This window comes from Stegastes partitus, unplaced genomic scaffold, assembly GCF_000690725.1.
Source record: "Stegastes partitus isolate 25-593 unplaced genomic scaffold, Stegastes_partitus-1.0.2 Scaffold1583, whole genome shotgun sequence".
Lineage (NCBI taxonomy): Eukaryota > Metazoa > Chordata > Actinopteri > Pomacentridae > Stegastes > Stegastes partitus.
The window spans coordinates 89,270-112,854 of record NW_007579314.1 but is presented as its reverse complement, the minus strand read 5'-3'; the positions used below and the strand labels follow the sequence as shown (position 1 = coordinate 112,854).

The 23,585-nt window shown below is 42.1% G+C and overlaps 1 protein-coding gene across 1 annotated transcript in view; it reads left to right on the top strand.

Moving 5' to 3' along the window:
• The window catches only part of macf1a (microtubule actin crosslinking factor 1a), a gene marked incomplete at its 5' end in the record, with an annotated part of 131,116 nt that overhangs the window by 38,921 nt on the left and 68,610 nt on the right, over positions 1 to 23,585 (top strand). The window contains 8 exons of the mRNA XM_008300748.1: positions 801 to 1,000; positions 1,159 to 1,386; positions 1,462 to 1,738; positions 2,136 to 2,734; positions 2,979 to 3,167; positions 3,292 to 3,498; positions 6,301 to 6,618; positions 6,715 to 6,897. Coding sequence (XP_008298970.1) covers positions 801 to 1,000; positions 1,159 to 1,386; positions 1,462 to 1,738; positions 2,136 to 2,734; positions 2,979 to 3,167; positions 3,292 to 3,498; positions 6,301 to 6,618; positions 6,715 to 6,897 — 2,201 coding nt within the window. The remainder of the gene's footprint in view (positions 1 to 800; positions 1,001 to 1,158; positions 1,387 to 1,461; positions 1,739 to 2,135; positions 2,735 to 2,978; positions 3,168 to 3,291; positions 3,499 to 6,300; positions 6,619 to 6,714; positions 6,898 to 23,585) is intronic.

Genomic DNA, 23,585 nt, shown 5'->3' with positions numbered 1-23,585 from the left:
TGATATTTTTACCAGGGCCTCCTATGAGCTAACTGAGGCAGAAATATTTAAGGTGAAATCCGAGATGGGGCCTTTATATTTCATATTTCATAATGTCTTTTCAAAGCCATGTGTGACTGAGTTTGTACACACACACACACACACACACACACACACACACACACAGAGACTGCTGGAAGCCAAAAGAAATGAAGGAACAAACAGACGAAGCTGAAGAAGAAGTGGAAGAAAAATAGTTTCCTTTGTTCTCTTAGTGTTCGTGAAGAAAATTGGTTTCTGCTGTGTCACTGATATAATTTGACTTTAATGTTGTGCAACTTAGTAAGAAAAATAATGTTCCCAAAGAAGGAAGCCAGCTAGAAAACCTCACAAATAAAACACACAAACTGAATATACTGTAGGGCTGTTGTCCCATGTCCACTGGTTGGTTGATTTGCTGTAATATTTACTCAGAGTCAACTCCAAGCTAACTGACACCATGTCAAAGAAGTCTGGTCTGCTCAAAGTTTGTTGTTATCTCAGTAAAAAATAATCAGGTTAGAATGATGATTTTTATGTTTATTTATTCATCATTTTAGCTAGTTGGGCTATCAGGGAGAGAACATTTAAAGATAAGGTGCAGATTTATACCCTCGTGACAAATCTATTGTCGGCACGATTTCAGTCGACCAAGATTTTAAGATTATTCTGTAAATCAACCTTTCATTTTGTTTTTCAGTGAGGACCATACACACACATTTGTCAGCATTTTGTCATTTTTGTGTTCTGTTTTTTCCCTTTTTCCTCGACTGCTTCTTCAGACTCCCGCTGGCAAACAGCCAATCAGACGGCAGCTCAGAGACAGACTGAGCTGGAGACGTGTGCTGATAGGCTGGGAAGCTTTGCCTCAGCGGCCAATCAGCTGGGCCCATGGCTCAGGGAGAAGGAGCTGATGATGAGCGTGTTGGGACCTCTGAGCATCGACCCCAACATGCTCAACACACAGAAACAACAAGTACAGGTGTGTGGCACAAACCGATAATAATCACAAAGACACTGTCAGCAATGACAATTCATTTACATTTTCTTCAAGTTTTTGTTTGTTTTAAACACACACACACAGATTTGTGTTTGTTTTATTTTTTTAATGATCATTATCTTCTTACGTGTTTCTATTAGTTCATGCTGCGTGAGTTTGAGACCCGGCGGCCCCAGTTCGACCAGCTCACCCAGTCTGCTGAGGGCATCCTCTCCCAGACCGGCGACTCTGCTCAGGATCCCAAGGACCTGGCGGAGGTGCGAACTGAACTGGGCTCCATCTCCCAGCAGTGGGAGGATCTGACACAGAAACTGACTCAGAGGTCAAACCACATCGATCAGGCCCAAGGAACCAGCGAGCGCTACCAGGTAAGATTAGTCTACACAGAATAATGTTTAATCTCTCTGCTGCTGTGACACTAATCTTCCTCCTCTCCTGCTCAGGCTTTGCTCAGAGAACTCTCCTCCAGTGCTTCTGCTCTGAGCGAAAGGTTAGATGCTCAGGCCTCGCTGAGCGCTCAGCCCGAGGCGCTGAAACGTCGCCTGCAGGAAACCGGAGAGATCCGCTCGGAGCTGGAGAGGAGGCGGACTGAGCTCTCCGAGGCCGAGAGGCTCTGCCAGGAGCTGAGCACCATCGTGGCCGAACCCTACCTGAAGGAGGAGCTGAACAAACGACTGGAGAGCGTCAGCGGGCCGCTCAGGAGTTTGGAGGAACGTGCAGGTTTGTGCAATTCATCTGGCTGACTTAGTAACTGGACTGAAACTGAATATGGAAATAAAAAATTACATGTTTTTTCCAAGTTTTGTCACTAAGTATATATTTTGGTGTTTTTGTGAGCTGCTTCTTTATTTGCTTTTAGTGGTTTTCTGTGCAGAATATTTTTGTTAATGAATTCATTAGTGAAGCTTTTGTAGTTGTTCAGCACTATCCCCTTTCAAAGTTAATCCTTCCAAATCCATTATGGAAAAACTGTTTTGATTACAAGAAAATGCTACTAACAAATCCACTGAAATAAATCCACCAAAACCTCCTCAAGCCCAGTTTGTCCTTTTTGTTTGAAATAGTTTTTCACTGTTTATGTTCATAATCCCTTCTGCTCTGCTTTTCTCTGCTGTAGCTGATGGCCTGTCTCAGCTGCAGGCCGCCCTGTCGTCCACCCAGCAGTTCCAGCAGATGTTTGAGGAGTTGCGCTCTTGGCTTGACAGGCAGGCGGATCCCAGAGAATCATCCAGCGTCTCCCTGCCCTGTCGGCCGGAGGCGATCCGCTCGCTGCTGGCGCAGACAGATGAGCTCCAGCGTGGGATTGCCAGCCAGCGAGGTTCCTACGAGCTGATCCAGGCGGAAGGAGCATCGCTGCTCGCTGCTCTGCCGGCAGGCGGAGACGAGCGCTCGGCCCTGCAGTCCCGCCTGGCCTCCCTGCGACAGGACTGGGAGGGGCTGAACCACCGGATCTCAGACCGAGAGGCCAGACTGAAGACCACACTGAGCAAAGCTGAAACTTACCAGCAGCACAAGGCCGAGCTGACGCCGTGGTTGGCAGATTGTGAGGAGAAAGATGGAGAGATCCAGCCGTCCTTGGATTCATCTGCTCTGGATGAAGCCCTGCAGAAAGCCAGAGGTTTGTCCCTGGACTTGGAGAGACGACAGCCTCTACTTGAGGCTTTTAACACTTCAGCTGATCAGCTGCTGGAGCAGTGCTGCATCGGGGAGGAGGAGGTGAGATATTCAGACAGATCCATCTGCTTGACTGAGTCGATGCATCGGTGTTAGGTTATTGTACTTTATAGGATTTGGGCGTTTTGAACATCATTTTGTTCCACTATGTCAACAACACCTCATAATAGACGCGATTTATTTATAATACAAAAGCAGCTTTGGTCCATTGTTATTTGAAAGTCAAACATAGTGATACAAATGAGGTGGGTGAAGAAAGCTAACTGACGTAACTCATTTTTTGTAGGTACGTGATGAGAAGGCCCAGCTGAACCGCAGGGTGGACGGACTCGGCGAAAGGCTCCACAACCGAACCTCTCAGCTGGAGGAGCTGGCCGGCCGCCTGAAGGAGTTTGAAGAAGGCCGACAAGCTGTGGAGAGGAGGCTGGAGGCTGCCAAGCACCAGATTGAAGTTCAGGAGGCTCTAGGGCCTCAGGTACTGACATATATAGGTCACAAACCTGCTGCCATTTTTATTTAATTGTTCGACAAAGGGCAAACCGGCACTGTGACAGCATGTTAAATCCACAAGGATTCATGTGCACTTCTCTCCCATTCAGGCGTGCAGTGCTAAAAGCCTGGAGAGGCTGAGGAGTCAGCAGGAGAGTCTGAGGTCTCTGCAGCCTCAGGTGGTTTACCTCAGAGATCTGGCCCAGGGGCTGGTGCAGGATGCACCCCAGACACCAGGTGGCAGAACCGAGGGGGCACAGAGACTCCAGGACCAGGCCAAAGACACAGAGAAAGAGTATGACGGCGTTACTGACAAGGTGAGCAGCAGAGACATAGTCAAGAAAAGATACCAAAAGTGAAAATGTATTTTTTGTTACGAATGCAACTAAATTTAGATGTTTTGCTCTCATTGAGTCTAGAGCTCCAGGTTTGCAAACCATCACAACAAACATGCCTCAAACCATTACATCTGCAAAAAGAACTCACATATTGTAGCATTTCCTCTCTAGACAGAAATCATTATGCTTTGAATAAGTAGATGTGTGATATTAGAAAGAACTGACTGTGTGATATTTTATTTTCTGTGATATGAAGAACAGCTGAGTAAGTACAACACAGGTATAATTCTTAAACTCTAAGAAGCAGTCTGTAGCCAGAACACTGCAGTCTGGTCCACTTATTGAGCCTTCACTGTTCACCACATCGTCTGATGTTGCTCAGACTAGACGTCTCTCATCGAAGTCCATCTCGGCGATGTTCCAAACAGAGGCTGCACAGTTGTTAGTCCTCATTAACAAAGCGGACAGTCAGACTTATCGATGCTGTCTGTCTTGTACGGCTAGACCACAGGTCCATTTTAGCTGCATAATATTCCACACAGCTCTGTTTTAACTTGCTGTTTTCATAACGTTCTGGATTAAAAGTTGGTGTGTGATGGTGTTATATATTGAGGTCATGTTTTTCAAAGCCTCTGTGGTAGCTGTGTTGATGATCATGTATTTAAAGAAAAAGTTCTCACATCAGTGATTTTTCTCTGCAGTTTAGAACCTTCTCATACTGTGTAGTCTGACTCACAGGGTGTAGGATGAAGTTATAAACCTAAAATTTAGTGTATTCAATAACCCCTAAGTTGAAGTAAATGATGTTCAATCGGACAGACTTCTTCTGTAAATGGATCACAAAAAAGTAAGAAGCGTACAAGTTTTCTTTTTGTGTCAAGCGTCAGAAAATGTTGTAGCCTGATGTGTTTGAGTTCGTTTGATTTACTTCACGTCACAACGTCCATGCTGAATGAGGAGCCCTAATGCACAGCTTAGTTGAGATTCAGATGAATGGAAGTGGGTTACCGGTTTGTGTCGGCACTGAACTATGTTCTTTGCTTCATAGTTGATTGTTTTTGGAGTGGGCTTCCTCTTCCCAAACCTGATCAGCTATCGCCAATGAAAGCCAGTGAATCTCCAAAATACACTTGACCCACATATTAAATCAGTGCAGAATCTGCCACCCGGGAACTACTTTGGAAAAAGAGCAGAACAGGATGAGAGGAGGGCGATGAAAGGAGCCATAACAGTTATGAATTAATGTAGCCTCAACGATTTATGCAGGCTGCCGTGGAGAGATGTTGTACAACCAGAGGAACTATATATATACAGCGCGGGTCATTGTGTTAGAGGGTGTCAGATGTGCTGAATGTGTGTGTGTGGGTGCTGAGCAGACAAGTGTCGGCAAGCTGAGCGAGAACAGAACAACGTTAGCTGTCAGAGGAGTTTGGCTATTACAGCTACAGTAGTCATATATGGTCAGCGTGGACATTCAGCACTTTGTCATAGTTTGAAATGTAAACCGGAGCGTCAAGAATTCAGCAGCCACACTGTTGCATCTATTTTCTGCAATCCAGCCTCCAAATATTCCATTTAAGGCTACAGCTATCTCGCTGTGTGCAGCATCCAAAGCATCGGGCTGAGTCGTTAGTCACCGACATGTTTTATTTATCATGTTTGAAATATCGATCTGATGTCATTGACAAGAGCTGTAGGAGATGATGCAGATCTGGTTAGATAATGCTGCTACTGTCTCCGGCTTCCACCTACTTAGAAAAAATCTATTTTTACTTGCTGTTGTGTTGCATCATCTTCCAGTCTGGTTGCACATTGTTCTGTTGCAGGGAGTATTAACACACAGCCTCCTCTTCATCTGATTAATCTGTGTTTGAAGAGGCAGTTGAATATCATCACTGTTGCTTTTTTTTCATAGTAAATTTCTTTTTGTTGCAATTTTTTTTTAACTTCACTCCAAAAATATTCCCAAAGAAGTGTCACTAAAAAACACACGAAAAACATCGTTCAGCTCTCCACCTTTTAATTGTTCTTATAAGGAGATGGGGAGTGAGGGGATGTTAGCCGGGTTTCCTTAACATGACTTTATGCACATACTGAAGTATCACATCAGAAAAGTTAATGGAAAGGTCAAAATGTGAAAAAAAACGTCGTAAATTTCACAAAAACGTTTTGCAAAACTCAGACTATACTTTGCGTATAAGTTCTGACTGAACCTTTAACTGACGATTCTTTTTTTTCAATGCGTTTGTCTCAGAACAGTATGAAACATGTCCAGTACCAGCTGATGTTAAACAATAATGACTGTTCTGATTGAAAAACGATTCCCAAAGGACAAAGTTTTGCATGTTTCTCCTTCGTCAAAGTATTTTAGAAGTTGACAAACCACCGTCTTGTGCACCCCCTTCAGGAAGAAAACTCTCTGTCTCTGATTGACAATGCAGAGCTTGGTGATTATTGGTTATGAATTTCGTACTCGCTGGTAAAGGTGGGAGGTTCACTAGTTGTGGGAGGATTGAGGAATGACAGAAGTAAATGCCTTCTTGTCTGATCAGCTTTTATTTTACACCTCATAGTTTATATCAACCACAAGGTAGAAATGGGTTTTCACCGTATGAAAGCAGTCTAATGCACATTTCTGTTATTGTTTCAAAAGTTTGCCTTTAAATTTGCTTGGAAACACTAACCTTTAAATTGGAAGGCAGGCTGATTTTGTATTTTTAAGTTGCGATTCACTTTATGGTAAAATTCAAGAGTAACTGATGAACCCGCCTCCTCCGTTAGATCGAGCAGTGCTGCTCCTCCCTGGAGTCTCGGCTGCAGGGCGTCGGCGAAGTCCAGGCTCACGTTCGAGACGTCTTCTCTCGCCTCGCCGACCTTGATGATGAACTGGACTCCCTCAGTCCTGTTGGACGGGATGCAGACTCTCTGGCCTCTCAGGCCGACGCCCTGAAGGGCTTCCTCTCCCGCCTGGCCAGCCTCAGGACCGAGCTGGAGAGCCATGCGACCGAGTGCACCACCATGCTGCGACGAGAAGGCTCCTCGCCTGACCTCCTGGCTCTCCGGAGGGAGACAGAGGCTTTGAGCCGCCAGGCCGGCAAGGTGGGTCAAAGAACTATGAGGCGATGGCTGCTTTGTTTAGTGCTGTTGTTGACTACGTTTACTTATGTGATGTAAACCCTTCATGCGTATCTCCAGCTGAGCGAGCGCGGTCAGGCCAGATTGGACCAGATCGAGGATGCTGCAGACAGGGTTCGGGATTTCTACAGGCTGGTGGCTGAGCTGCAAGGCCTGCTGGGAAGAGCAGAAGAGGGGCTGAACGCTCAGGGCCTGGTGGGCACTGAGGTGGAGATGATCAAGCAGCAGCTGCAGGAGTTCAAGGTAGGACTCGCTGGTTGTTAACATGGATGTCTGAAGATGTGTGTGTGTGAAAGCAGCAGTTTTGAAGATTCATGTCAACGCTTGTGTTGAGGATTTGCAGTATGTTGTTGTGTTTGGTTATTGTGACTGCAGTGCATGTGTGCACATCCATTAGTCACTGACTCAGGCGGTTGTATTATGATATCTGCTTGGTTGTGGGAGCGAGGTATGGAAGAATCTCAGGGGTAAAGAGGTTACATGTGTTTCTGGTCACAGTCTCTCTTTCCCATCATGCCATAGAAATGAATTTGCACAGATAAACAGAAAATCTTCAGCGTAACGTGAGCTTCGGTTTAGAGCTCTTTGTGTGTCATGAATAGAGACATTCAATACATGTGGAGCCTCTGAGGAGGTCTGTATCTGAGCTTTTCCTCTCACTCATACCTCCAGAGACCATGAGGTAAGAGAGTGTGTGTGTGTGTGTGTGTGCGTGTGTGTGTGTGTGTGTGTGTGTGTCCTGTTGTGTGTCAGGACTCAGAGACTGTGATTAGTTGAGTCACACGTCTCTTTGAAATTCCTGACACACCGCTGAATCACGCAGCTTTTTTGCTTTAAAGGAGTCAGAGGAGTAGTTGTGATGCTCTCAGTGTTTCTCTCAACATTTCCAACTCACACATGCACACACTCTCCTCTAATAGCCACATTTCATACCCCTCCCTCTTTATGATTTTAAGGCGCCACCCTTTTAGCGTTCTGCCCTTGTTAGCCTGGTCGCTGTGTTGATGGACAACAGTCTAAATTTGATACCAGAGCAAATCGCACGTCTCCTTCTTTCCCATCGCTTCCTTTCCTTGTGGCCAACGCAAGCTTGGCACTGTTGAAGCACCAGGAATTACTGTGCTGCTTCTGTTTTTGTTGTTGTTGCCGCTTTTACCTCAAGCATTTGACGGTTATTGCAAAGTACAAGATGGCATCTGAGGACACAGTTCCCAGAAAGAAGAAGTCTGGGTTTTGCATAGTGCATTTAAACTTGCTAACTAGGTTTTTCCTGGCTCGGAATGGGTCTTTAAGGGGGCACTATTAATGACAGTAGGCATGATCGGTCCATGTAAAGTAATAAGACTGAATGATATGCGAAAAAAATCCAAGTGTAATTATTTTGTCAAATTTGCAGCGTGAGTCATGATTTTAGTGAGAATGGTAATTTTTGCTTTTCGTTTCCACTGAAACAAATATAAAAATGATGATGGGATTTTTGCTGCGTGTTCCCTTAGGTCTGGAGAATATGATTTGTAGGCCTGGGCATCTCTGTCACACTGCAATCCGTCATTTATAATTGTATGTTGTGGCACTTTGTACCTTGCAGCTCCTGCGATTTGGATATTGCACTTGGTCATGTAGCGATTTCAATATTATTTCAAATAATTGCTTAGCCTTGGCTTAGAATAAAGGCAATCTGACAGAAAGCTACGCAGCTTCCTCATATTTCTGACCATCTGATAAACAAAAATGTATATTATGCTTGTGTAAATGAAGGTCCAATTAACAAGAGTCTTTGAGACATGCCAAAAGTTCCTCTATGGAGGAAAAACACTGTAAACTTTTAGATACAGCTTGCACTGTGTAGAAAATGAAGTTTTAATGATATAGTTATAGATAGTGAGAGACTGCTATTCATATCAGCAGAGCACAGCTTGACTTAAAATGGGAAAAATGAAAAACAAGCATAAAGCAATGTAGAGTGGAAGTATAAATAATTCAAAGAGCTCAGCCAATCAACAGCTTTCAAAGCTTATTGGATAAAGCCAAAGGGGTGACTGATGATGTCACCTAACTGGAAGAAAATGTCAATAAAAAGGCAAAATGTCATCAGAGTCTTTTCAAATGATGCAGCCATGAATTACCGTTGTCAAATGTAGAGAAACTGGCAGATTTAAGACTGATTTCTTCTGTAAGGAATATTGTTTTTTGTAAAAGTTAACGGGGGAAATGGTTGCAATAGACATCATTTATCTTGAAAATAATGATATTAAAGAACCCATACTCTGGGGTTTTTCTTTTCCTTCAATGTGTTATATGGCTGCATTTTTATTCAGATTCTCTCCCACAAAAAAAATCCCTCTTCTCCATAGCTGCCTGAAACACCTTGTTTCACCAACGACGTTTTTACTTATCTACATCATCATGTAACACATTTGCATAACGCCTGCCTAGCAGCTAGTGTAGCCAAATCGTCAAACAAAGAGCTTCCTCGCAGTCCAACATTATTTCCCAGCTGCTTCTGCTAGAAGGAAATCCCAATCTAGGTTTACTGTACGTAACCATTGTGGCCTCGCTTTTACTGGACTTGCTGACCAGTCAGAGCTGACTGGACTTACCAGGACTTAGAGACAGGAGCTAAAACAGAGTGTTTCAGACAAAGCCTGCAAGAGGTAGAGTAAAATAGAGTGTTTCTGAACATTACAGCTTGTAAACACATTCTAGCAGACCCCAAAAATAAAGTTATGAAGCTGTAATTGAGCATACATATGGGTCCTTTAATATATGCAAAGGTACGGCTGCAACTATTGACTTACTTTTTAATCGGTCACAGATTTTTGTTGGTTAATATAAGATGACTGAAAGCTCAAAACTCCCACTACAATTTCCAAAAACAATAGTATTTATAAAAAGCTTGTTTTGTTCTGTCAGAAGTCCACCATCTACAATCTGTCTTTAGGAACCTAAATCAATAAGCAGCTAATTATTTAGGACAAGTGTAAACTAACAAGCAAACGCTGGGGAGACAAATGTGTTCTGGATGGATAACAGTGCACAAGTTTATTCAACTGTCTGAGTTCCTGTTTACAGAGTCCTTTTTGTGTTTCATGTGTTTACGCATTCTTTATTCTGAGGAGTCAGCATAAATAAATAAAGTCTGCACGGTCGTAGTGTGTAACTGTTAGCTGCATATTTCTTCTGTGTTGCTGTCATTCAGCCTTAATTCCTAAATGAATTTAAAGAGACATTCCTCTCTTTCGTAGCAGACGGCCTCAGGAAAGTGCTCTTCTGACACCTCCATTGTGTTTTCGTGCGTTACTCTCTTTTCGTGGACACAGGCGACTCTTTCAGTCCGGCTACTATCATTAAAGAGCACATTTTCTCGCCGTGATGTAATATCCTTCCACTTCAGACAGCGATGCAAGTATGTGAGAGCTCAGGAGAAGCACGCACGAATCCCACGCACCGCCACGACGCCGCTCTCTCCCATCTGCAGCCGAGAAGGTCGCGCTTCCTCGAAAATGATCGATGACTCATGTGATATGAGCGCTAATCATTTTCGTGCATTTGAAAAATTTAGTAGGAGTCCTGCTCGTCCCCTGGAGAGTGATCGGCTCCACTGTTGTTAAGATGTGTGGGCGGATCAAAGAACATTTTTTTTTATCCGTTTCGTGGGACGTTTCTGCTCCTGTTTCTCCTCATCCTGCTCTTTCTTTCTTTCTTTCTTTTTTTCCCCCTCAATCTTTTGGGATATTTTGAAGCATCTCTCACTCGCCCTACTAACCTCTGTGTTTGCATATTTCTTCAATCCCTCTGCATGTTTCTGGGTCTTTTTTTCGTCTTCTTCTTCTTCTGGCCCCTCGCTGGGCTCTTAATGAGAGCAAACGGGGAAATGTGTGGCAGAGAACAAACAGATAGAGGAGATAAAGAGCTGCTGAAAACAAGGGGAGAAGGATGAGAGGAGAGATTCAGAGAGAGCTGGGAGAAGATAAATAGGCTCCACTTGGAAACGGAGCCAGATCAGACAAAGAGTGTGAAGCCGGTGCATATTTTGTAGCTAAATTAATGGCAGCGGGCAGATTTACAGGTGTGTCAGTGCACCGGATGACTGAGAGTTACTGAGCCAGAGACATACTTTGTGTTTTTTCCAATTTAACCTACTTCATGTGCAGAAAATGTCAACATAAACAAAAAAAATCCACAGTGCATTATCTGTCTTTGAACAGTGTTTCAAGTTTTAAATGAATGAAGAGAGACAAACACATAGAATTATTATTGGTGGCTTTCAAAACACATTTAACAATAAATACATGCACAAATTCAGTGTTGATATTTTGACTGACAGGTACAATATTTATGTCATGAAGAGAGTGAGACATTACTTGAGAACCACTTTTCTTTAAAATACAAATACAGTTTTTAGCCATATTAACAGCTGTTTCCATATTTCTTTCCAAATTAAAATATCTCAACAACTACCAGATGGATTCTCATTAAAGTCAGTGCAGACGTTCACAATCCTCTGATAATCAATCTGTCTGACTTTAGAGATTTTCATTGTGCAGTAATATGACATTCACATTTGGGGCGTTAGTGGCACATCTTAACAGCGATTTGATGAACAGTCAGAAATGTTGCTTCATGTCCTGCTCAGGGTTAATTGTATTAGCTTTTGTGATTCTAATGTAGCCCTGTAGCACCCAGTATTGCAATAAATTACAGAAAATGCCATAAAATTGGCACTTAACCTGATCGAAAATGTAATAAAAACCCAATAATGTAATAATGTGACCAATAAAATCTCTGAAATGATGTCAGCTTGACATTAAAAGTGACGTAGTAACCTGTTATCACCAAGTGGAACAAGAATTTATGATCGGTTGTGTAAGTTTATGTCAGGTGTCTTGCAGTGCGTATGTAGCTCTTATNTACAAATGTTAGTTTTTTCTTTTACTAAATTTGACCCTAAAGTTACACAACTTGTACAGCCAGAACAACAACATTATTTTACAGCTATTTCAAGTTGCTTTCAGTGTTTCACAGTTTTTGAACACTGCAGTATTATTAAAATGTATGCTAGAAAAATGGTAAATAACTTTTTAACTGTCATTTTATAGATATTTTTTTTGATTTGTTAAATTACAGATAATATCTAGATAATATCAGCGTTTGACCGTAACATTGCAGGATTTTCCAATATCTAAATCAGATAAAACACAACTAGTTTACAGATATTTTCTGTTATTTAAAAGACAAAGTATGTTTATTAAACACAGAAAATGTAAAAATAATTGAATTAGTAATAAGTTACTTTCCCTGTTTTTGTTGAATTACAGATAATATCTAATATATTCAAATAAGAATAAATATGTGTTTACATGTTGAATATAAACAAAATTAAAGAAATAAAGAACTTTTTTTTTTTTTTAAACTGTAAAACTGTAAATAATGTCCACATAATACATCTGTATTATTACAAGTGGTATTCCAGTCATGCAGCATATTCCACATATTGTGTTTTTGTGACACCAGGTTTCCTCCTTTGTTGCTGAACAGTTTTTTACAGTGCTGGCAGGTGAAAGCTCCTCTAGTTAATATCAAACTGCCCCTGAGAGTTGGGAAGAAGGAGGGTGTGTTCGCAGAGATGGCAGCTTCGTTTTTCCTGCTGCCAGGTTACCGCAGAGGGGGAGGGCGAGCGGGACGGATGCAGAGAGATTGAAAAACAAGATGTTGAGGAAGAAAATGACATTAAATGGCGGCGTTGTGAAGAGCTGGATTATAGATTTAAAATGAAAGGAGAGAGAGACGGGAAAAAAAGTATATTTTGCTGTCGACAGGTGTTCCCCCTTGAGCAAATAAACGACCCAGAAAAGTCAATAATACGTACTTTACGCCCTCCACCTGTGTTTGTGTTTGTGTCACTTAGCCGCTCTAAGTGGTTTCCAGCCTCCAGACGCAGACAAAGGCGGCGTGAGCCTCCAACTCAGCCAAAACCACGGCGGCTTTATGTGTGAATAACAGGCCATTTAGTGGACGCTGTGATCCGAAGGGCCGCGCCGCAGCGCAGCGGTGAAGTTCTGCACCGCAGTACGACCCCCGGGGCAAATTAAAGTCCTAATCTCTCTCACACACACACACACACACACACCCTTCCCCGTCCTCCCCCCGTCAGCTCTGTGACTGTTAAACCAGCCGTGACAACTGAGGAATGAGTGGAAATCACCGGAGAGGACGGGATCACAGAGGGATCGACTAATCACATTTAAAGTTGAACAGATCACGGAGGGGTCGTGGGTGGAGGTGCAGACTGTGGCCCCGTCAGCAGTCAGCAGCACATGTAGTTTGATGCATCACGTTTAAAAACTTCAACCTCCTGAACCTCAAATAGTTTCTTGGCGTTTTTTTGTTTTCATTTTTCCTCACTGTGGGCTCATTTTTCACTGAATCATGAAGTCCTGCACCTCGATGGAAACAGAACAGCCATGACGAGAAGCAGAGGGAACTCAGACATGTCTCCTGTGTAGCAGAATAAAGTTAGCACGCCTTCAATCAGAAGGAAAACTAAAAGCTGCACATCTTATTTATTTACCAAAATTGAAAAAAAATGGAATCAGCGTGTGTAACAAATGTCTAGTTGCAAACAGATTTTACAAATACTGGAAAAAATTGTGTTATAGATGAGCATACATTTGAATTAGTTTCTATACTTTTATGCTCCTGTCTGCTCTGTGTAATAAAAAAAAAACAGCCTGCTAGTAATTAGACAGGCCTTGAATTCCTGTCATGTGACTGGTTGTAGCTCAGTCACTAATAGCTTCTCACATGCTTAGAGGAGCAAAGAATTTTTAGGTTTTTTACAATATTTGATTCCTGAAAACGGTTTATTTTTGGCAAGTTCTTAAGCAAGACACGAGAATATATTTAAGTTTCATGAAATTCACGATGTTAGGCTTAGATTTGGTTCACTTTCCTGTGATTAGTCTGATAATTCTGTCAGTTTTGAAAGTTTCTGGCTCTGATAAATGATGTGATTTTGCTGCTTTTTTAAAAAACGTATGAAACGTCTTACAAACCCGACTGTGGCTTTTAGAGTTCAGAAGGTTAAAGGAACAAACTCAGTGCACATAATAAGATGGAATCGACTTTTCTTAACTTACACGACTGATCAACTGCTTCTTTTACTGTCAGGCATGAAACACGTCCGATAGTAGCTGCTTAGAAGGAGTGATTACAACTTTCTTTCTCCCATTTTTCTGTCAACGTTTTGTTTCTTCTTCTTCTTCTTGGTGGTTTTCTTCTTCTACTCTGTTTACTACGACGCTACGCAGCCTCGTTTATTTGCACCAAAGCAGTTCAAGGAAACGAACCTCATGCACGTTTTCTTTTCTGAAAGTTTTCGGGGCTTTTCAGAAGTTTCCTCCAGATTTGCTCCCCAGTTTTAATGACTAAGAGGAGGTTGGGGGATTCAAATGAGCAAATTAAACAAGCCTAATCTGTTTATCGTCCTTTGTGCCTCCTCTGCTGTTGGATTTTTTTTTGGGGGCTTCTCGTTCCCTCCCCGCCCCGTCCTTCCATCTCTCCTGGTAGCTGGCCCACATCTGTGAACGCTCGGATTTAAATCTTGTTGTGGTCTGCGTGGAGGGGATTGTCGGTTAGACGTGGGTCACGCGAGACTTTGTGAGCTCCGCATGTGTGTGTTTGTGCGCTCGCGTGGGCGTGTGCAGCCGAACCGGTGACAAACCCCTTTTGTTTCTATAAAGACGTTTGCTTGGACGCGGCAATGACAGCTGCAGCGCAACTGACGGAGAGGGGGAGGGCAGTTAAAAAGAAAGACTGGAGTATTTAGCATATTTGACATGCAGGCCACGGGCTGCTCTGTGCAACAGTTGAGAAAGAGAGAGCTGTGAGTGCTGGAAATGTTGTGCTTGGAGGTAAAGGAGAAAGAAAGAAAGAAAGAAAGCTGAACTCTGCCAGGCTGCTTTAAACAAACAGACCCACTGAAGGAAAATAGCAGAAACACCACAACTGGCACTGAGGAGCCTGTAACTCTGGATAAGAAAAGCCCTGAAACAAGAGAACTGTTGGATCAAGTTCAGTTAATCGCTTCAAATAGCAACACACAATTGAATTAAGTTCATTCAGATGAACTTGGGTGTATTTAAATCATCTGATTCCTTTTAAATCAACAGTTTGCGTCGCTGCAACTTGATTTTAAGGAAAAGTCAACTGAAAGTTTCCAGTTTTTCTAACGTTGCCCAACATGATTCTGTAATTAGATTTACTGTTGTTTCATAGATGGATATATAGATGCTTTATTGAAGGTGTGGGAGTTCATTACATTCATGTTACATTTAAGAAAAATAGGTTCAAATCATGACAGTAGAAGAAATGAGGAGTTTACAGGAACAAAGCTTCATTTCAGAGTTTTGTTTGTCTGTATTGTATTTGTAGTTTTTTATTTTTTTTCGCACATATTTATTAGTTTGTTAGTTACTTTACCCTGTGTGACAAAATGCCCTGCAGCGTGAAGGCTGAAATACCAGCCTCCACATAATTCAGATTCTTATGAAACTGATCAGTTTCACTCCAGATCCTCCGGTGAGGCTGTGTCGATCCTCCAGCCCTCAACTGTTTGTGCTCCTGCAGTAAAATGTTCTTCTGAACACTACACGGCCTCTTGTTTGAGCTTCAAGTGCAGCTTTAAATTCAAACTGATGGAATCCAGAGAAATAAACAGCCTTCACCGCAGCAGAAGGAGGTTCACGTGAAACTTCACTTCAGCTGCAGCTCAGACCGACTTTTTACAGTGAAGCTCCTGCCTCCTCTGTGGAGCTGCAGGTTGCCATGTCTGCTGGTATCCCCCCTTCTGACTGAGTGGGTGGCTGCTCGGTGGTTTTGTGTGGCGTCCTGAAGAAGCAGACCGAACCCCCCCTCAGCCTGGTTTTTGTGCTCGGCCTCCTTTTTCCTCGCGGCCTCCCTCTGACACACAAACACTGCTCAGCCGGATTGGGTTTCAGTGAAGACGGGAATGCACAAGTGGAGCCTGTGAATATCTGAACGCTTTGCTGCGTCCGTTTCTTCTCCACGTTTATTTTGTTTTTCTACACCAGCAGCTCTTTTTGCTGCTTCGCTTGTGCTGCACAGAGAATCTGCAGTTCAGCTGAATATAATGGAGTGAACGCTGGACTCAACTTCCTCGTCTGCCTGCAGCCTGGACTGTTGCTTTGGGAAAAACAGGCAGCTCATTACTGATAAGCCTCTTTCTGTGCCGTCGGCTAACAGTCCCGCCCAACTGCACTCCTCCCTCCTCTGCTTTCTTTTTCTTCGACTCTGTATCGGTTCACTCTTTGCGGACAGTGTTTTTGTGTTTCAGAGGGGAGGAGGCCCTCGGAGAATTAAAGAGTGGATTACAAAGCTGTGATGAATGTAGCCATCTCACATCGGTAGAGCCTTTCTCTGTTCCCACTGAGAGCACCAGACCTGACTGGGAGTGCTGGTTACACTGTAAAAAAACATAATAATAATAATATCATGTAAAAACAACAGGTGAGAATCTGGCAGCAAGAGGGCCAGAAAAAATAAGTTAAAAAATTGTAAAAATACAGATTAAAAAAAAAAAGAAAGAAAACACAAAATTTTTCAATTCCTAATATACATAATTTTCCTTTAGAATAACAGCGAATATCTGTTTTTAAAAAATGTTTTGCTGATTTAAATACAGTATAAAAAATGTGTAATTTTACAGAAACACATTCAAAGTACTACTAGTAAATATACTGATTTTGTATTTGAACAATTTTCACCGTTTTAGCCTGTTTCTTGTGGTTTTTTGTTTGTTTTTTTAAAGTCAACATATAAATCCACATTTTTCCCCCTGTGATCTGTAATTCAACAAAATCTGTAGAATATTAGTTCAAAAAATAATTTTCCATTTTTCAGTCCTTAATATACAGAATTTTACTGTCAAATAACAAATATCAGTAATGTTACAGTTGATGGCTTTAAAAAAAGGAATAAAGACTATGTAGTTTTAATTTCTTTTTAATTAAATCATTGAAAATAACAAATTAAAATTTGTAAAAATACAGATTTTAGAGGTGTCCTTTTTTAGAGTCAACCTGTTGTTTTTTTTCTAGCTTTACTTGATATTTTTAATTTAACAAAACAGGGGATTTTTGTAAAATGCTAGTTTGAAAAAATTCTATTTTTCATTTCTCAATCTATCTAATTTTCTTTCAAATAACTGCATATATCTGTAAAATGACAACATGTTTTGCTCATTTATATGCAGTAAAAATCGTTTGTAAAAGAACAAATTACCATTTGTTTAAAAAATACAGATTTTAATTTAACATAATGGGAAGAATCTGAAGATTAACTGAACTTTTTTTTTGTAATTACAATTAAAACGGTTGAAAACGTTCATTTTTACAGTGTAGCTACAAGGAAGGAAAGCCTCCACTGGGTGCATTAAGGAGTTCTTTATTTAGTCAGACACCCTTTCAGCTGCAGAATGTTGCTTGCCAGGATAATCAGCTGTGTCCTACTATTCAGCTAATATTTTTTGGTAATTAACAAAATCCTCCTCTGCACACTCTTCCTCTGTAGCTCCACGCCCCCTTTAAACCACCCGGCCTCCCTTTCTCTCGCTACTTAACTCCTTTGCGCCTCTGTCTCTCCCTCCTTCAACCTCTCTCTGTGTTTTCTCTTTCTTTTTTTTTTTTGCAATGGGGAGGAAACCAGCATGATTGGAGCACTTCCTGGGTTTTAATACCAGCGCAGGAAACAGAACAAACGGAGCTGAATTCAAACACAAACAGCGAGAGAGAGAGAGAGANATGTCTGATGATAATCTGACTGCTATTTCACTGACAGTATTAACACAGTGTGGATCTCTGTTAGATCCTGATCCATCCTGTCTCCAGTCTTTTTATGGAATTTCTATTTTACAGTGTAGAGAGATACTCTTTTAATCCTACTGTGAAACTGCAGCATCACAGCTGCCAAGTGTCTTGTGAATCATTAAACAAAATCAAACAGCATAAGGACACACAAAGAGGTATCCTCCCATTGTGTGCATGTGCTATTTTGTCCTGTTTGTTCCTCATATGCTCCATTGTGGTGTGTTGTTTCACTGTTTCACGTCTGTGCCGTTTTTATAAATCGATAAATAGTTTTGCAAAATGAGACCTTTGCTAATCCCTCATAAAATAAGCCAGTTAAGATTTTTTCCCCCATTAAAGCTGTGAACTCTGAGCCGAGCTGCAGACAGTCTGGGTGCAAAATATCAGAGGCAGAACGTATAATAGCTACTGTCTGCAGGGTATGTAGAGCATGGAGAAATGGTCTGTCACTCTATCTGGGGGCAGAGGGGTATTTATAGGAGAGTAACGAAGAGAGAGGGCAGCAGAACGGAGGGAAAGATAGAAAATAGGAGTCGAGCAAAGCAGGATCATGAGGCAGGATTAAAGATGCAGAGAGGAGATAAGGCAATAATGGGATAGAGGAGGGTTTCTCCACATGCTGCTTTTGTCCCTCGTCTGACCCTTTTCTCGCTCCGTTTCATTTCTATCTTTTCTCTGTGCTGTAGCTGCACCATAAACCATCTCTATCCTCGGCTAAAACAGGGATACAGAGAGAAAATAGACATGAGATCGTCTATGGTCCACTCTTTGAAGCCTCTCTCCTGCTTTGTCTCCACCTCCCTCCACTTTCTCTCTCTCTGTAACCGATCCAGCTCGGCTCATTTCAAACCTAAACATGTCCGTCTGGCTCCAAAACAGACCCGGCACCCCGTCCCCTCCCCCACCAGACCCCATTTCCAATCCAGAGGGATGATGTCATGCCGATGCCTAAAAAGCCGAGGGGGCTCAGGGTGAGGAGAGAGTGTCTGGGTCTGGGTGGAGGCCGGCCAGGGGATGAGGGGTCATGGGAGTGGGTGGTGATGTTGTCAGATTATTGTTTAAACTTCCCAACAGTGATCTCACAGAGACTTAGTGGCTCGATGAGGCAGAGAGCGAGCAGTCCACTTCTGCTCTTCATCTCTCCATTGGAATTCCTGTCGTGCTGCAAAATATGCAAAACAGTCGGGGAATCAGAAAGTGGAATTTGTTTGCTAAATAGCCGAAATGCACCGAGTGAATCTTTAAAAAGCTGAAAGGAAGCAAGAAATGTCAAATTTGCAATCTTGTTTGTCTGTTCTTTTTTTAAAAGATCATTTAAACTCATTGTTAGACTGTTTGACTTGATCAAAGATCTTGAAAAGAATAAACATCAGAGAAATGCGGCTCCTCTTGCTAAACAGAAAAACGTGTTCATATCCCTCCAAGTTATTTAAACTACAGACCAGTAGCAGCTTTGTGAGACTGTAGCGAGGCACAGTGGTGCTAAAAGCTAAACTCGGCATGCTAACATTTAAAATACCAACGACAGTACCATCCTAGTGTCGCCTGTTAGCAGACTCACAATAGCACTAAGCAGGAGCTTCGTTGTGCATCCATTTATCCACAGATCAATAAACCTGAGTTACTCTATCCAGCAGTATTGTTGGTTTTGTGGTACAACTTTTTAAACCTGCTCAGTTCAGAGGAACAAAAATAGCTATTGTTACATCTTGGTGATCAGGTGTTTCATAGTATTCAAGTATTTTATATGATTTGTTTTTTATTTTTGTTCCTCTGCATTATCTTTTTTAGTGTTAATGTGTGCTCTAAGATGGGACTTATCTCAGCTTACCCATAATCAGAGATTGTTTGATCTACTTTTCAAATATAGCAGATCCTGAATTAGTAGTATGATGAAAAAAAACAATACAAATCTCAGGTTCCTGAGATATTAGATCAGATTTCATGATGTGAAAAAAACCTGCTGAAAGTGGGTTTCTGGACTATTTAAACAAAATGTATATGATCTCAGAAAGTGCCTCATATAGCAAGATGAAATTTCACCAATACCATTTTAAATACTCATAGCTTAATCAGAGATGGTCGAGCAGAAGACCTCTGATTATTTGAGACTGAATATTCATATTCCAGTGTAACCTGTGTAAATTCTAGCACGTGCACATAACAGGGATGGTGAATCTGGTTCATGTAAATATGCTAGCTAGCTAAATATCAACAGTGCTCCTCCAGAATGGCGGACTGCACCTTTAAAACTATACATTAAAAACAGAAAGGAGCCAGCTGTGTTGCCGTGCGTCCGTCTCTCAGAGTTTTACTATTCATCATTTACATGTTTATACTTGGCCCTCCTGTCTGCACATATGTGCTACTGTGGAATCTGTGTTTGTATTTAGGTTCGCTCTGTGGGCCGATGAGAGGTGTGTGTGCGTGGTCGCGCTCTGCATCAGAGGATGCTTCTAATTCCAGGCTTTTTTCGGGTTGCAACCGGAATCTCAGCTGTCTCCTCACCCCACCCTCCCGCACACACACATCAGGGTGTGGCATCAACATCCCTCTGCATGCCCCCGACTCCCTTCGTCCCCGAGCAGCTGACATAGTCTCCGGGTGGGACTCGCTCACATACTCGCTCTGGCGTTCGGGGCGTTACGAGGCTCTAAACCAGTATCTGCAGATGGACATTCCAGTGCAGGGCTGGTTAGTCCGGCTGACAGCAGCACACCAGGCATGCGTGCGACTTTGTGCGCACATGTTGGTGAAAATCCCGCTCCTAAATCATGCCAGCACGCCTCCCCTGTCCTCACCCCTTCCTACACCTTTCACCTCCTCCTCCATTATTTTATCCTCCTTCAGTCTCCACATCATCATCTTCCTGAAGGCTTCGGTCCTCAGAGAGTCGGTAAGCGGTGACTCACTGTCCTTCCCCGCACCGGCTGTGTCAGCAGCTATTTAATGGAGGCTGGAGAAGTCGAGCCAAACTGGGCCAGCAGCAGCTCCGGTCCTGCTGTGAAGCTGGAACGTGTCCTATTTTCACCTATAACGCTGCTCACACATCGAAGCCCCCCTACACATACACAGTGATTCACTCGTCGCCCTTCACTTTGCGGCTGACAGTTGGTCGCTGGTGGACGTTCCGAGCTCTGGTTGCCTAGCTGTTGTTGTATATTTCCCATCCTACACAGACTGGCTAACCTACACTTCAACGGTGACCCTTCACCCACATTTAAATTCTGTAGGTTCCAATTTACAGATTTCATAGACGTTATGAAATAAGTCAGTCATTAGGAGGCGTGAAGCTTGGTGCATGTTCCAATTACAGGAATTACCCTTTAGAACCTTCAGGGATCACTGTGGGCGGAGGGGAAGTACCGTCCAAATGCTAATTGGTTAAATTTGGACAGGAAGGCACTGATTTGTTAAATTCAAAAAAGGCAAATGCAGATTGGTTAAACTCAGAGAGGAAGCAAATGTGTTATTTCTGCCTTACAATACCATCTTTCCTCTAAAACTCACCATGTAGGCTAAGAAAACATTGTTCTAGAGTTATCATCAAAGCTGCCAAATCTTTTTACTTACTTTAGTTAGACTTTATTAAACCAGGAACGTAACCCAACACAACCAACTTTTCATACGCCAATGACTTCAGAAACATGGACTAAAGTGTTTGTCATTCCCTGTGCTGTACAATCAGGTTTGTTGTTATCACAGTGATGAGTGTTTCTTCCATTTTGATGTCGTTGATTTGATTAAAAACGTGTTTATTTGTGGTAAATGTTTGGGGAACTAATTGGTCGATCACATCGGAGTTGACATTAGTTTAACCCACTAGATCTCGAGGCAGTTTCTGGGCGTTTATTGCTCCTGTTATATTTTTCCTCATTTTGGGCTCATTGTTCTCTGCAATATAAAGTCCTGCATCTCTATGGAAACAGAATGACCATGAATAGAAGGAGAGAGAAGTCAGAAATGTCTTTTGTTCAGTATGACACAATATACTGCCATAAATCAGGAAAATAAAGAACTTTATTTATTTCATACAAATTGTAAAAAAACTGGAATCAACATATGTCAACAGGTGTTACCAGCCCTGGACAGAAAGAAATAGTGGCTCTGCATGCTGTAGATATTTTACTACTTTTATTTTCCGTTTTACTTTCTGTAAACACAACCTGCAGTTCAGCCAAAAATCATTCATTCGAGTTTTCATGTTTTCTGGCTTTGATAAATGGCAGATATGTCATCTGTCATTGCTGCATGTTTTCTCAGATCACCGTGTTGCTTCCTGTGTTTACACCACGTAAAGAGTTCATATTTTATGAATTAGTGGTATTAAAATCAGATGCAGACTTTAATTTTCCCGACATTGTCCAAAATGCTGCTTGGCTGCTGATATTTCTTCAGTTCAAGTCCTGAGCATCATGTTAAAATTCAGGGTGAAAACACACATCCAGCTTTTGCAATATTTCAGCCAAGAAAAATAAAATATGTGTTTAACTTTGTTACACATTTTGTGTGTAAAACCCATCAATATTTCAACTCTTGTGGTTTTGTGAGTAAAAAAACTAAAAAAAAAAAATCTGCCTTCTGCTTTACAGAGAGTCCATTAATCACAGTGAACGTATGTCTCAGCTATGTCAACAATCAAAACCACATGATGAAAGTGACACAGAAAATATATGAAGCTGTTCATGCAGCTGCAGCTCTTCCAGGTCTGGCTCTGTCTAATCTGAGTTAACCTGTTTCCAGTTGTTAGTGGCCTTTTGGTTCGTGTAATTCAAACTTTAAGGTTGTGTGCAGTGAGAAGAGTTCAGTGTGTCAGAACCCAGTAACCCGCCCATGACTCCCCCGCTAATCCAAGTCATACGTCATCTGGACGGCAGCGCTGTTTACTGGCTCGCTCAGTTTTCCTGGACTACTCTCTCTTCTCTCTCTGTCGGCCCGTTCATGTCTGTGTGTGGCTCCCAGTTTGTCTACATGTGTGCCATTCGGTTTATCTGTGTGTGTTTGAGCTCAAATATATCATTCTGTCCCAGTAAGAGGATGATTGGATCACGCTAACGCGATTCCTCTAATCACGTAACCTGATCCGTCCGGCTGAACACACACGTGTTTATGCCGACACACATCTTTTACTTCATCTGTGACTGATCAGGAAAGTGAGTGACTGTTATGTCTTGGCCTTGTATGATCTAAATATGTCTGAGACGGTGTGAGTCAACACGTGTGTGTGTGTGTGTGTGTGTGTGTGTGTGTGTGTGTGTTAAATGTGCTGGCCTCCCTCCTCTCAGGTCCTGTATTGTTTCAGCTGTTGTGAATTAGAAAGGCATGCTGCAGCTCGGCCTTCTCGCTCTGTGCGTTTTCAGTCTGTTCCTCTCAGGTCAGTGAAATTCAAAATACTGCTCCAAACTGGGACAAATGTTTGTATGAAAAAAGTCCAACAAGTCTCAAAAAGATTTTACATCACACTGATCTCTTAATAAATACAGTGTTTGCCTTAAACTATTTCATGTTTCAGGTCAAGACAAGATGGACTTTCGTGATGCTTTTTTGTGCTGGAATTCATTTAGAAAAGACCTGAAATTTATTTCACCCCACACTGTAACTGGCAGTTTCTGTACCTCACAGGAAGGCATGTAAATCTGTTTAACCCTCAAAACTCCAAACAGTTTCCTCCAGTTTCCTGGTGTTTTTTTTCTTTTCTTTTTTTGCTCCTGTTACATTTCTCCTCACTGTGGGCTCTTTTTTCCTCTGTAATATAAAATCCTTCTCCTCCGTGGAAACTATATGTTTTATGCAATATAACAAACTGAAAATGCCATAAATCCTTGAAACGGAACTTTTTTGATAATTTATTTTACAGAAACTGAAAAGACCTGGAATCAACATGTCTCACATTTTTTCCAGGTTGCCACAGGTGTTACTAATACTGGAAAAGAAAAGACTTTTGCATACTATAGATATCATGTTCCCTTCGTTTTTAAATAGTTTCTTCTTAGTCTTGTCTCTGTGATGTGTAACCGCTGCTGAGTTTTTGTTAAGTGACTGTCA